Below are 14,785 nucleotides of genomic sequence, written 5' to 3' on the forward strand. Positions count from 1 at the left end.
TAAAAATAATAAAAATAAAAATAAAAATAAAAATAAAAATAATAATAATAATAATAATAATAATAATAATAATAATAATAATAATAATAATAATAATAAAGGGCGGGGGGGGGGGGAAGGCCGGCGATCCAGCGATGCTGTCGGTGCGCCCCGGGCAGGCGCGGTGCTGCCGCCGGGCGAGGCGGCGGCGGGAGGAGGAGGAGGAGGAGGAGGAGGAGGAGGAGGAGGAGGAGGGGGAGGCGGGCGGGCGGTCGAGCCGCTCCGGGGAAGTTTCCTCGCCGCCGCCTCCCCGAAACCCCTCCCCGCAACTTACCGCCGGGCGCCGCTCCTGGGGACCCGCCGGGCCCTCGCCGCCGCCCCGGAGGCCCCCGCGGAGTAAGTGCGCGCCGTGCGGAGCCGGGGCTGGTCGGTACCCGCCCCCACCCCCCGCCCCACGGAGCGGGCGCGGCGTGGGGTGCCGGACACGTGGGTGCGGCGGGGGACGGGCGGGACGCGGCGGCTCAGCCCCGGGCGTTGCGCACAGAGGGCCGTTACGCGGGCGCGGAGCGCCGCGGGGTTTGCGGCTGGGGGGAGGGGAGGGGAAGGGGGCGAGGCAGCGGGAGCCCGCGGGGGGGTGGGAGTTGGGGGGGTGGGGGGTGGGAGAAGGGGCGGCGGAGCTCGGCTCGCCCGGCCGCCGCGGGAGCCCCCGGTACCGGCCGGCAGCCGCGGAGCTTCCGCGGGGGCCTGAGCGCGTCGGCTCCGCTGAACGCGTTTTTATGTGGCAAAGGGTAAAAAAATCTGCGGGGGGTGGTGTGTGTGTGTGTGTGTTAAAAATCCCGCTGAGGACGAGCGTGCTGCCTTCACCCCTCTCCCCGGGGCCTGCCGGCGGGCAGGGCGGCAAGTGCGGGGGGGGGGGTGGGTGTCCCCCCGGGCCCCCGGCAAGGAGCGGGCAGCTCCTCCTCCGGTGCCGGGGCTCCGCACCCCGCGCTGCCCGCAGCCCCGGGCACGGCCCCGGGCGGGCTGCCCGCCCCCGGGGGGTCGGGGGAAGGCGGGAGGGAAGGGAGGATGCTCTCCTCCCCCCCCTCCGCACGTCCCAGAGCCTTGGTCGGGACGAGGAGAGTGCCGAGCATCGGCGGCAGGGAGGGGGCACCCACAGGTGTCCCTCTCCCCAGCTCGCCCCTGGGGTTTTCATCTCGCCCCCCGGCACCTAAATCCTTCCAAAGGACTCTTGGATATGGCTATTTACGAGATTATTTTTGTCTGTGGTGTTGGTTGGGCAGAAAAAGCTTTTTTTTTTTTTTTTTTTTTTTTTTTTTTTTGTCTGTAAATACTCTGTTCTTTAAAGCTGTAATTAAATAGGCAATTTTTCTATTGCAATGTCAAAGATCAGAATTTTCTTCAATTATTAAAGTATAACATTAGGCTTTTTTTTTTTTTAATTTTAAGCTCTAAGGAACATAGTGCTGCATTGAAATTGCAAAGAGTAGTACACATTGACTTTTAGTAGCAAAGCACTTTCATGGTTATGTATGCTCTGGCAAAATGCAGTAAGAACAGCAGCACTGGACAGTCGCTTCGTTTGAAGACTCACTTTCCACAGTTTTTTGGAATATGAATATGGTTATAAGAAGAGAAATCAGTCATTCAGTGCTGTGAGAGGTTCTTTAAAAAGAGAATGTGGTGTGTGGAAAGTCCCTATGAAACAATTTCCAGATTAGAGCTGTTCGTTCTCTGCCAAAAGCTGTGTAAGCATGAACCATAATGAGGGTAGTTGTAGGATCACAGAGTAGTCATGGAGCAGGTAGTCTGGCTGCACCAAAAAATAAGAGGCAGAAGGGCAATATGTATGGAAATGTCCCTAATTAAAGGCTGCAGCTGATGGAGGTAGCTGGCGTATCTTCTGAAGGCTAATCTGGATTTGCTCCCCCCAGACCTTTGTTTTAGCTTGCAAAGATAGATCCCATTCTACGCTAGATTTCAGTGAAAGGTAAACTGCAAGCATCTGTGTCCTTGAACAAACTTTAAGAATTTGTCTTTATGAATGGTTCAGCAATCTTCAGAACTGTAGAATTTGTCGTAGCATCGATAAAAATGTTTACAACCCTTCTAAGTAGAAATTAAGTCACTGGCTCCTGACAGCTGTGTGATTTATTCCAGGCCTGATGTTTCATTCCTAATTTTCTTCATTAGCTGCATCTTTCCCATGTAAACTGAATCATAAAATGGTAGGAAGAAAAAGAAGGAAGCAAGTCACTCTTTTTCATGTTTGTGGCTCTGTCTTCCTTGTGCTTCAATCCTGTCACTGTGGGCATGGTGAGGGGTGGACTCTGGCAGGGGAATTTTAAAATCTTCAAGGGTCATTTGAACAGTTTCTCCAAGTCAACTGGAAACTGGAGGCCTCTTGCATCCTGTGCATTTAGAGACTTTTAGGTTATTTTCTTTGTTTCTTTCATTCAATTACTTAATTATAGAATCCACAAATATTGTTGCTCAAAATAACCTTCTAGATTTAGGGAGAGGGAGAGTGATACAAAATTAAGAAATTAAATTGAATTAAAAGGCTTGAGTTTTTTCCTTCCTTTCATTTTTACTCTTTTTATCCTTGACTGTTTAATCTGATATATCAAACGTCATAAGATAATGATTTCTCAAATGTCTGGACACTTTTAATGCTCTTTTTTTTTTTTTTTTTTTTACCTCTTTGTGACACAGCATCTCTTCTCACTCTGTCTCAGAGTGCTAGTCCTACCGCATGGCCATAGAAAGTAAAATGTGAATTTACCATTGAGTTCTGTGATACAGGTCAAGCTACCAAGAAAAGGCTTTAGTGGCTGGACCAAGAAAGATTTGCCCAGGTTTAATGCTGTGACAGTGAGCTGGTGGCTGCTTTGCAAGGGCAGCTCTTGGGGGGGTCTGGGGGGGCAGCTGCTGCCCATACCCAGGGCAGGTCCCGGGCAGCGGGTGGGGGCGTGGGGGGCGCAGGCAGCGAACGCCCCCACCCCGGCCCGCCCAGGGCCCCCCCGTGCTGGGCCGCCTGGAAAAATCACAAGAGGTGAACTCCCACCCTGTGAGGTGGGTCTGCATTTTTGCAGCTCCCCTTATAATGAAGTGAGCTAGGGGAAAGCTCTTTTTATTTATAAGAACGGAAATTGTGTGCAAAGTCCTTAAAATCAAGGAGGCCACAGCTGGGTACTTCATATGCTTTTAAAAGCTTTGCCAAATCAAAGTTGTTTCTCTGTCCTTCCTATGCTGTTTCCATAGCGAGTCACACCTACTGCCACTTTAGGCAATTGGCCTAATTCCTGAAATTTCTGAATTTTAATTTCTTAGCTCAGTGTCTTGAATTCTTTGTCATCTGGATATTGAAGGGAATTGCATGGTTTTGTGTGACTAAAATTTTCTTTTTTTAGCTTTTAGGTCATATGGTTCTCAAAGGAAAGTGAAACATTATGTTCAGAATATGTGTAGTACATTATTTTCTCCTTTAGAATGAAATATTATTTATTACAACTTAGTTAAAACATTATTTGATAAATGAAACAATAAGTAATCTCTCGCAACAAATTGTAAAAATCATGGTATAAGGATGACAACTATTTTATGTTGTGTTTTTCACGCTTATTATATTACTGTAGCCAGTAATAGATAACAATAATTACAGATTTATCTTGAGCTGTGATGGTGAAACCATTGTGAGAGTATTAGGATAAGCAAACTCGGAAGAAGTGTGGCTGTTGCTGGAGGACAGGGTGATTTAGTGACTTAAAGAACTTCAGTTGTGTTTTGCCCTTATGTGTTTTTATTTTTTCATAAATGTATATAAAATTAATTCTCATTGGTGGATACAGTTTGGAGACATGGAGAACTGAAACTGACTACTGCTGTTTGACTAAACCTGGTGCGTTTTTTGCTGACAAAGAACACATAATGCATCTTTGTGTAGTTGTGTAAGCAGAACCTATTTGTCAAGGTGCCCAATCCTTAAGTTTTGCTGTTATTATGTTAAAAAATGATGAGTTACTGGATTAATTTTCATGAAAACACAGTCTGGAAGAAATCAGAAGAAAAGAATGTCACCTGTCAAGCAAGAGATATGACAGAGTTGAACAAACCAGCGTTTTAAAATAGTTTTTAGCATTGTTTTCCAAGGAGCTGGGAGTCCTACAAACGTTCTTACAATCATCTCCTTTTCCTCCCCTGTAATATTCACACCCATTGCCCAAATTTGGCAAAGATTTATTGGTGGGGGGGTTTAGTTTCACCAGAAGTGGCTGCTGGCTAGAGGAGAGGGGTCCTAGCCAGTGCTTCCTCCCTTGACCCACTCGGAGTGGGGATGACCCCGTGGGGATCCGGGCATCACTGTCCCTGGGATTTCTGCCTGAGAGGCAAGAGCTCGAGGACGTAGCACAGAAACGTGAAGGAAAGCTGGCAAGGTTGTTAGGTAAATACAGTACCACTTCTGTTTTAAAATTAACTCTCAGTTAGTGAGTTGGTGGTGTTTCTGGTCACCACAGCTCAGGCTTCCAAAGGTCTGTTGGTGACTAAAGGTGCAGCTGGGTGCTTACTGTCATTCATAAGGGTGCTTGCAGTATAAACAATAAATAAATAAGTAAATGTAAATGATGTAAGCTGATGAGTGGCCTTTAAATATCCCATTGGACGTCACATTGGCAACTTTGGCAGTTCAGTGATACAGCCCTCTGGTTTTCTCAGGCGTAGGACCATTCATTCTCTTTTACTTGGACTTTAACAGAGATTGGAAGAGAAAAAAAAAAAGAAAAAAAACCCGTCTTCCTTTTTCCATTCTTATAGATGAGTCCAAATGAAGAAAATAGCCTACTTGCCCTACTAGTGAAACTCACGCCCACTGCAAGTAGGTACTGCTTCACTGCATGATGAGAAGAAGAAGTATTTGTAGATAGAAAATGTGAATTCTGGCATCTGGTCTGTTGTAAATATTGAAAGCGGGCTGCGTCTTGCAATAGGTGAACGTTGTGACTTACCAAAGAAGATTTAGGTTGACCCCGAGAGACAGGGTAGTTTTCTCAGTGTAGGGTAGGCAAATAAGGAGAGCGGCCTCCGTAGCCTGGCGGGCGGAAGGTGGCCGGTACGCCCCCGCGGCTGGTGCTGGACCTGTCACGAGTGGGAGTGCTGGCCCGGAGGGGGCCGGGGGGCTGTCACAGCGCGTGGGACCCCAGGGCGCCCAACCCTCGCGCTCGGGAAGCCCTGCGCCCGCGGAGGCCAGGCCCTCGGCCCGCCGGTTCCCCAGCTGCGCCTCGGCTCTCCGTAGCCGCGGTGCCTCGCTTACGACCACGCTTTCTCTGACCCGTCCTATCTCTGGGTATGTTTTTCTGCTCTCTGGGATGCTGGGGCTTCCACTGCTGAAAATACTGCCAACGGTGTTTATTTCTTGAATGCTTTTAGAAGCTTGGGGGAAGCCTCGGTTTTAACGAAGTTTGTTACAATTTTAGACTCAAATGTATCTGATTTATTTAAAAAAAAAAAAAGGAATACGGGTGAAAAGGCTGATTAAAATAAGGCATGATTTCACCTAAAGGAAAATTACTTTTGATTGCTCTGTGTAAACCTTGAAGCCTTGTATTAATTACGATTAGCAAACCTTTACTTGTTTGCACTGAATTGTGCAGAAGCAGTACAGTTGTTTGTTGTTAGACCACAAACTTTTATAGACTGCATATATTTTACAAACTACTTTAAAAGCCCATGTAAAAGAATAAGTAATGCCTTACCTTTAGTCTAAATTTATAATAGGTGTAGAAAGGTTTCCTAGAGCACGTATATAATTATTTTTCATTAGAAATGTTGTCTAGAACCTCATGGGTTGAAAGTAAGCTTTGTTTGTAAAGCATCTTACACTTCTTTTCCGAGCTAGCTAAAGTATTCCAGTTGCACATTATGATTCTAAGCTCAACATTTTTCTTGTATGTATTTCATATTCTTTATTAACCATGGCACTTAGTCTAATAGTCAGTGTTAATCTCTGGACCCCCTCATCTTTTGTAGTGTGTTTGACACGTAAAAAGCAGAAAATGGACGTACTGCTCAAAAAACTCACAACGAAGGAATTGACTGTTGTGTTCTCTTTTTATTCTCTGTTACTGGTACATAAACAAACCCAGGGAAAGTAGGGACTCCTGTCACTGATAGTAAAGATTCCGTGGAATGCTAAGAGCAGAGCTGTTTAATCCTGTTTGAGGCACAGAATTCACATTGTAAATGGTAATTTTATTAATTTTTAAAAACATAAGTTTCCCTTATGTTTTCACCTTAAAAATATTCCTTATTTCCTGTCCTAAACTGTTCGCGTGTTTCTTTGCTGAACAGTTTCAACCTACATTTCAGATACAAATAAAGTGGATCCCACCGGGTAGTTTAAACGTCATATTAATTTTGTAAGTCATTTACAAAAAAAATCCTGGCAAGCAAGTTGCCAGTATAATTTTAATGTTGTTTTACAGTTTGACTTTCATGTGTATTTAGTATTCAGTGAAAAATACGATCTTTTTGCTATGTTTGGAGAGCTCTGCTTTTAGAATAACATTATTGCTTTAAAATTATATATGTATCTGCGTCTCCTGCTTTGGCCCTTTGCGGAGCTTCCCAACAGAGGTGTCCTGCTGGGCGCCTCTGCCAGGGAGATGCGCTCGGCAACCCGGCCATCGCTGGCTCCAGATTTGGAACCTGGAGCACATACTCACCAGGGCCTCCTTCCCATTCACAGTTTAAACCATTCCTGAGCGTGGTAGATGAAGGAAGCAACACAAAGACTTTATCGAGACAGCTTCTGAACCAGTTATATTTCAGTTTTAGAACTTGTAATAGCAATGGCTAATTATTAACTGAATTTTTGCAGCTCTCCAGTCTTAAACTTTTGTCCTTCCCAGGTGCTGTGGGAGTTTTGGTCACTATGTTGTCAGGTTTCTTTCTCCACCTCAGGAAAGGTTTCTTTGCATTTGACCAAGTCTCTTCCAACAGAAGAGGGGGACCAAAGAGCTCTTCTGAACTTGCTGAAATGAGCAGCCACCAGATTCCCATTCCTTGATAAACATGCCAACATCTTTTGCCTTTGTTATTTCTTCAGGTGGGAATTTTCTGTTATTCTCACTCCACTTTCTTCAAATAGATTAGTCTGAATAATTGTGCTAATCAGGCACAATCATTTTTCTAGGTTGCTTCCACTCGAATGGAAAATATTCTGGGTTAGCAATTTAAATCAGCAAATTGTTTATAAATGACTTGGAGAATGAGTGGAATAGCAATGAGAGCAGAATGTGAAGAACTGCACAAAGACCTTATGAGACAAGTCACTAGACAATAAAGTGACAAATGAAATTCTGCAGGGATAAATGTACCAGGCCCTGGGCAAAATAGTTGTAGCTGTATGTGGAAAGTGATGGGCACTGAGCTGACTCTCATCATTCAGAAATGAGATCCTGTCATCAAGTACAATTCCAAGAAAAATTTTGTTCAGTGCTCAGTAATGCCCCCCAAAAATGAATGTTCAGAATTGTTAGGAATCCAGAAAGTTTGCGTGGGTTCAGGAGGAGGATGGACAAGTACTTGAGAGATCTATACTGAGGGTTGCTAGCCAGATGAACTCGATCAGAATCAGGAAATCCTCTGAACTGAAATAGCAGGAAACTGGGAAAAGAGTGGGGAAATAGCATATGCTTGTTCTGTTCTTGCTCTTCTGTGTCCAGTTAGGTCTGTTGTTGGAGACAGCACCAGGAGGATTGTTGGTCTGAACCAGTATCATGGTCCTTGTGTTCTCAAAACCTCTTTTTCTTGTTAGATTTAATCGTATATGGGAGAAATGTAGCACAAAATCTATTGTCAAATGGTTTCAAGACAGGCTTACAGTATTGTTGTAATTTTATAAGTATAATCAGGATTCAAAAAGTAGTGCAAATATATTTCCCAGGATGTCACTAATGTCATTTGGCTCTGCTGTATTCTTTGTGTTTATAGTGCTTCCATCCTTCTTTCTTTCTTCCATGTGCTCTTGTGCTCTGTTAATCTGGTCCAGCACCCAGTGAGATTTCAGTATAGGTAGATGAGACCTCGTGTTTCCTTACTAGAAATTTTAGTTTTCAAGGAAATTAAAAACATTAAGGAAGTACCATAATTTTAGGTTTTAACTGATTTTTTTAAATCTTTAAAGTTAGAAGTGACCACCTAGATAGCCAAAAAATCTAGATATTTAATTTACTTAACTGACTTAAAAAGAGCGAGATTATTTTGATGCTGACCTAGGCATCACAGTGAGTAGAAGTGTCATTGGTTTTACACATGCCTGTCCAGGACTCCAGAGTGCTTGTTTTATATTTATATAAAGGAAAGCTTACCAATGGACCAATAAAACTGAAGTTTTTCAGCCCTCTGCCCTGCAAGTTTACTCCAGCCACAGGTCCTGACACTCCCTGCATTTCTGCTCAGTGGTATTGGAAAAAAACGGTTTGTTGAGATGGACCTGGGTGTTTCTGGGGATGCAGAAGCGGTGACCCACCTCCCGTGCTGTGGTGCCGAGCGTGTCGCCTGAGGGTGCTGTACCCAGGGAGAGGGCTGGGGCTGGCCCAGGGTCTGTGTTTCGGGCAGTGTCAGCACTACAGCTGGTGTGGGGTGTCTTCCAGCAAATGTGCATGTTAGGTCCTGTGCATCTGGGCACCTATATGTTTTACTGGAGTTCCTGAGGCTGGAAGGGAGAATGCGGTATTGCATCTGCAGGCGTTCCAGGTTGTATCAGAGGTGGTCCTCAGTCACAGCACTGGAGTTAATTGTTTATAAAGCTGATGAAAGGTCCCTACTAAATTTCATTTAAAAAAAAAAAATCTTTCCCTCTTCCCTTCTATTTCCTTCCTCATTTTTTTTTTTTTTTCTCTTTGGTTTTTAGCTGTTACGCTTGGCAAGTTTCTTTCCTAGCATTTGGAAATAATTGTTTTCTAAATGCTACTGAGGTTATCTGCCAAATTTAACACCTTAAAAGGAAGCAGGGGTGGGGAACGAGAGACCTACCTGGGAATGGAGTAAATGTAACGAGCCTTTAGCAAGTGCTGAAAAGGAAACTTCCCAAATATAGCACCTAAAATCAAAACCATCAAGTTCCCTAGCATTAACTGTAAAATACCACATGCTTTCATCTACATGGTAAAAAGAGACCATTTCTCCAAGCCTCATAGCCTCTTTCTGTCTTCCCCTAACAAATGATAAAGCATGTGTGGCTTTTATGTTGGTTTGTTTGGTTGGTTGGTTGTTTTTTTTTTCTTCTAATGAATGTGTATGGTTTGCGGAGATACAGTTTTATCTGGGTGTTGTTAGAAAGTCCTACCAGTTCCTTGGAAAGTGTGATCAGTCTGGCAAATTTTAAATAAGAACAAAGCAGTATCCACTGGTGACACTAAAAGTGACCTCATCTTGGAACTTTGCAATGGCATAATCAGCTGGGAGGTTCTAGGGCAGGAGCAGTTTTGCTGGTGGCTCAGGAACAGGAAGAAAAGTTTAATCCCTTCTCTGTGATGATGGAAAGGGCAAGGTAACCCAAGTCATTGCTGTGCTTGGGCTGGTTGTGATCACAGTGAGCTTCGGCGGGGGCTCGCTCCAGCTGAACGTGCGTTACAGAAGCCCTGGGTCGGCTCCGAGCTGTGGCAGAGTAGGGCTTGCGTGGGAACTGCAAAGCTTTTCTGGAGAACAGCTCGGCGAGCACAAGAAACCAGGTTCCTTGTCCTTAAATGTCAGTGCCTGTGAGTGCCAGGAGTCAGCCGTGGCCAGTCAGTCACTTTTTGGTCACTTTTGCCGATACCTTCCAGCCCGAAGAGATGATTTCACGGTGTCCCCGATGGCGTTTAGCATCTGATTCCTGTGTAACCAGCCACTTGCTTTTGTCAGGTTTTTGGGTGGGTGCTCAGGTGGGGACAGCCCTTGCACAACAAGGAGCTTACTGAAGCTCCCGGCCACCTCCGCAGCCTGGCCGGGGAGCAGTTGGCAGCCGCCCTGCGCCTGGCTCCAAAGGCACGCGTTCGTATCCATGTGTGCGGGGAAAATTGCATGGCGTTGGCTAGCGTTTCAGAAAGAAGGGAATAAAATCCCCCGTAAACCACTTTCTGGACTTTGCTGCTCTTTGTGTTTTTTTTTTTTTTTTTTTTTTATTCCCTTTACAATGGTAATAGCTGTTTGGAAAAGGGGGCTGCTGGTTATCATGCCCGGTACAATAGTACTTCCTTAGCTGGTGGGACTCTAACTGCTACCATCATGTATTTAATAATAATAATAATATTTAACCAAGCAAATGACTTCCAAAGTAGTAGAGAAAAATAAAAGGGGATATGTACTTTCATGACTTCCCTTCCATTTAGATCTTGTCTTTTTCAATAATTTGAGGTATTTTCCCTCATATTCGGTGGCACATTTTGCATATAACGACTTTGCTGTAATAGATACTCTATGTAATTTAGATGTAATTTTTGATACATTAACAACCCAAGGGAATTTAATTAGTTTTCGTAAAGCTTTGCTGAAAGTTAAAAATAACCTAAGATGACAATTATAATAAGGATAACTAAGTTGCTCTTGTTTAAAAGTTGAATTTTTCAAAATTAAAATTACTTAATTACATTGTAAATCAGCTGTTCTGTATTAACGTCTAAGCCCTCATGTTACTGCTAGCTTGATTCTGCTGCCAGAGGTCTCTGGTGTCTGCTGAGAAAGACGAGTCTTTGCCCCTAACAGTGTGTGTGGGGGGTATGTATAGGACCTTTTCTTAAATCTCTTTTGCAGTGACTGGGAGGGCAGAATACATCAGAGCAGAATATGCAGTAGTGGGCTCTTTTGACGCTGGTGTGTTGTAGGAACCTCTCCCAGAGAAAGAAAATGTTTGCTGCAGCAGCTTCTGCAAGCTAAGTTGCCTAATGACGGTTGAACTACGATATACGCTAAAACATATATGCTTTTTCCTTATGGGCTTTAGCAGAAAATGCTTTTTAAATGTAGACGATTACCAGTCTTGGTAAAGTTTTCTTTCCATTAGTAAAGAGAGCACTGCTGATCTGAAAAGCTGTCAGGTCATCCACATACCAGCATTACATCAATTGACTTTTGAATATTTTTCCATTAGAAAAGGCTCCATTTTATTCCCTTGCTGAAGTGGCAGACTTTCAGCTTGTGCGGTTTTTCCATTTATTGAATTTTGCAATAAAAGAGTTTTTGAAACAGATGTCAGTCATTGCTTAGGAGTGGGGCATTGTTAGAGAACTGTTTTCTTCTGCTCTTTGCTATTACTATTTTTTTTAAAGTTAGGATAAATTCTTCTTCCCCTCCCTAACTTTAATTGTCACTTTTTAAAGCCCTGAATCATTTTCTAACCTATAATCTGGTGTCAGAACAAATATGAGCACCAAACCCTGATTTCATAGAAATATTTTAGATTTGCCATTGTTCTCAGCAGGAGCGGGACTGGATTTGATCTCTCAATTGTAAACCAGAAAGAAGGGAGTGGATGCATTACAGAAGCATGGTTCATATTAGCATCCTCCCTAGGCTGTGGAGTGGACCTGTTAACACTTTATTAATGTTTAGATTTTACCGAACTAGTCAAATGTGTGCTATGAGTAGTGTCCAATATGGATTTATTGTGCACAGGACAACTGGGCTTGAAGGGATTTCTTTTTTTCTTGCAAAAATCCCATTCAGGTAGAAAGACACAGAATAAGTTTTTTGGATCCTCATCCTAAAATATACACGTGTCATATACAGAGTGGTTTTAGGACAAATTGAATATCCTCAGACCATCAGATCTTCACTTATCATAGATAAGCAAATTGCTATTCGCATTTCTGTACATATAGATACATGTATATATATATGTACACATACACACACACACACTTAAAAAACAGATTTACGTTTTTATTATTCTTCAGCAGTCTGCAGCTGTCCCATGTCATTAAGAAAAAAAGTCAACTTTTGTAATGAGGATTTTAGTTGTGTTTGAATCATTCGAATGACTAAGTCTAAATTTTAAGAAGGCCAGAGCATTTTATTCTGAAGAAAACTGTCTCTGTAAGGAAACCATATTTTGAATTGATGTCAGTCTGGGGGGTAAGCCTTTGTTACTTCATCTCTGCGCTTCACTGTTATTTTTAACATCAAAGAACACTGTTTCCAAAGGTGAGAGAACACAAAGCATCCCATATTTATAATTTATAGGGGCTAGGACTGTGACCTAATGTAAACTTGAAGAGATTTAGTATAAAAATATCCTTAGCTTGAGGGCAACATTTTGAAAACTTTGTGGATTTTCTTTTTTTATCCTGGCTCAATCTACAATCATATTTCTTTGTTATTATTTCCTCTTAGCATTAAAGTAGAATTGACATTGATAGATATCAGGGAGAGGCTGAACTTCACCAGAAAAACAAAACAAAACAAAACAAAACCAAACCAAACCAAAAAAGAAAAAAAAAGAAAAAAAAAAAAAAGAAAAGATGTGTTGTTGGCACAGAAATAGCAGCGGTGGAAGAGTTCCTGGCTGCCTTTTATTCGTCTGCCGACAGCGAGCACAACGGGGCTCTTGCTGCCTGCTTTTGGCTCGTGTGGACTTGTGATGAACAGCTCTGCTATATATTTATTTTTAAGATTAATTCTATTCATCGAAGATAACCGCTTCTAACTTGTGAATACTTGTTAGTTAATGGAAAGTTGCAGATGTAAAGATCAGCTCTTAATTTCATGCCAACAAATTAATACGGCAACGTGGTACTGTCTTCTCCACAGGTGTGTGTGTGTACTAGGACTGTGTGAACCTCACTGTAACTAATAGCCTGTATATAACTTGGAAGAAGAAATCTTCAATGGAAGACCCGCAGGGAATAAATGGGAAGTCTGTAAGTAAACAACTTGTCAGTCCTGAGAAAAAAAGTTATGGCTTTTAAAGTGATAATTATTTTTGTTGCGACTGCGTGGCTGGGAAGTTTTAGAAAGCCACATGCGCTTTTAATGATTGGAAGCCATGAATGATGAAATTCATTAAGAGGTGGAGGCTTATGCTAAAGCTACAGAAAATAAATACAGATTTAAAAATATTTGTTTTCACTTATTCATTTTACAAAATGATGGTTGTTGCTTTCTCTAAGAAATATCTGGCTTGCTGCATATTGTTAACATTTGATCTGTTAGACAGTTTTAATCCTGTTATTTTAAGTTATTTCTCTTTGTCTGTGTGAATATACGCAAACATTGCTTCTGGGAAAAGCGGGTGCAGCTCTTAGCTGCAAAGTCTTATGAACATTGGCAAAATTCGTGCTGCTTTAAAAAAAAAATCTTTAGCAGCATAGCTGTTTCTTGTAAATGCCTGTTTATAAAGTCACAATAGTAAGAATTTTTGCAAACTATCAGACATGGTTAATAATATCTTAAAATGATATTCCGCGCATGGCCAAATGATTAGTGTGTATTACAGATTTGTTGGTTTAGTTTGTGATATCATTCTTGGCACTTGGTGAACATCAAAATGCTACATATATGTTTTTATTCCGGATTGCTTTAACAGAAACAGTGCACACTGAAATTGCCTTATTTTTACTAGTTGTAAAATAACTCCAAAACCTTCTATTTAGTACATTTGATTAGATTTATTTCCTGCATTTTTTTCTGTTTTTTTTTTTTTTTTTTTATTTTCTACATTTGACAGTAGTCTGCATCATCTCTCACTTGTATATCGAGTTTCCCCGATGCTTATGTTAGCTTTTCACGTAGCAACAGAGTAGAAAGACCTAAGCCACCTAATAATAAGCCTGTTGTGTTGCGTGTTTTTCTTAGACCTCTCATCTAGTGTCATTTTTACTGTCTGAAGCAATATGGCTTTGATTATTTTCCAATGTTCATTTCTTCCACAGTCTGTCTCTATGCGTACGTTTGGGTATTTATCCATCGCTGCTACAGCAATGTGTGAAAAGGACCAATTCACTCCTGGAGAAAGGGGTGGCCATGGTTACCGACTGGTGCTAAACAGGGATGGTCCTCTTCACAGTTGCAGTCCCAGAGCTTTCAGCACCACCCAAGCTCAGTCCTCCTTCTGTTTGGGATCAGCCTTTCCTCTATGCATGGAAAGCTTTTCCCTGAAGCTGTCGGGATTTTCTGCCGCCTCCACTGCAATCCCACCTCCCCAAATGCCCGGTATAGCCCAGGCTTCGTGTGCTGCGGTGGGTTTGGGTCGAGTAATCGGATACTGGAGCTGTATGTAATGACAAATGTAACTGTCGCTTAACATAACGGGAGTATTAAGGGAAATATTTGTTCATGGTTTGGCACCACCAGCACTCCTGTTGGGGTTATTCATTCCATTCCTTCTTTTCACCACTTAGTCCAGAGAGCCTGTAAAGCACTTCGTCTGCTCAGAATTTCCCTTCACATTACCCAAGTGGGTGGTAGTCATGGATGTTATCAGGATTATCAAAATCTAAACCAGTAACTGCTGAATAGACTTGCTGCATCGACAAGCACTCGGGCTTCTGTAACGGTGAGGACTGGACAGCCCAAAGGTATATGACACAGGACAGAGGTACCACTGCGGGGTGTGATTCTTCTGGTTGTTGTGTCATTGGATAGGTTTAAAATTGGCATATTAAACTTGTGAAGCAAATCCCGTGGTTAGGCCTCACTTTAATTCATTCTTAATCAGACGGGCTATTGCATTTGTAACAGTCAGTTGACCAGCATGGAGGTTTCTTAAAAGCAGTAGTCAGAAGGCAAAATAGTCTCAGGGAAAATAAAGAAGATGCTGTGAACACTGTTT

The 14,785-nt window shown here is 42.6% G+C and overlaps 1 protein-coding gene across 6 annotated transcripts in view; it reads left to right on the forward strand.

Moving 5' to 3' along the window:
• Window positions 1–293: 293 nt before the first annotated feature.
• EYA1 (EYA transcriptional coactivator and phosphatase 1) overlaps window positions 294–14,785 on the forward strand; it is a 166,556-nt gene continuing 152,064 nt past the window's right edge. For all 6 annotated transcript variants that reach the window (XM_042786225.1, XM_042786227.1, XM_042786226.1 and 3 more), the window contains exons 1-2: window positions 294–375; window positions 12,766–12,875. In XM_042786225.1, coding sequence (XP_042642159.1) covers window positions 12,843–12,875 — 33 coding nt within the window. In that variant the 5' untranslated portion in view covers window positions 294–375; window positions 12,766–12,842. The remainder of the gene's footprint in view (window positions 376–12,765; window positions 12,876–14,785) is intronic.

The sequence above is a fragment of the Tyto alba genome, unplaced genomic scaffold (assembly GCF_018691265.1).
Source record: "Tyto alba isolate M040663 unplaced genomic scaffold, T.alba_DEE_v4.0 Super-Scaffold_9, whole genome shotgun sequence".
In the NCBI taxonomy this organism is placed as follows: domain Eukaryota; kingdom Metazoa; phylum Chordata; class Aves; order Strigiformes; family Tytonidae; genus Tyto; species Tyto alba.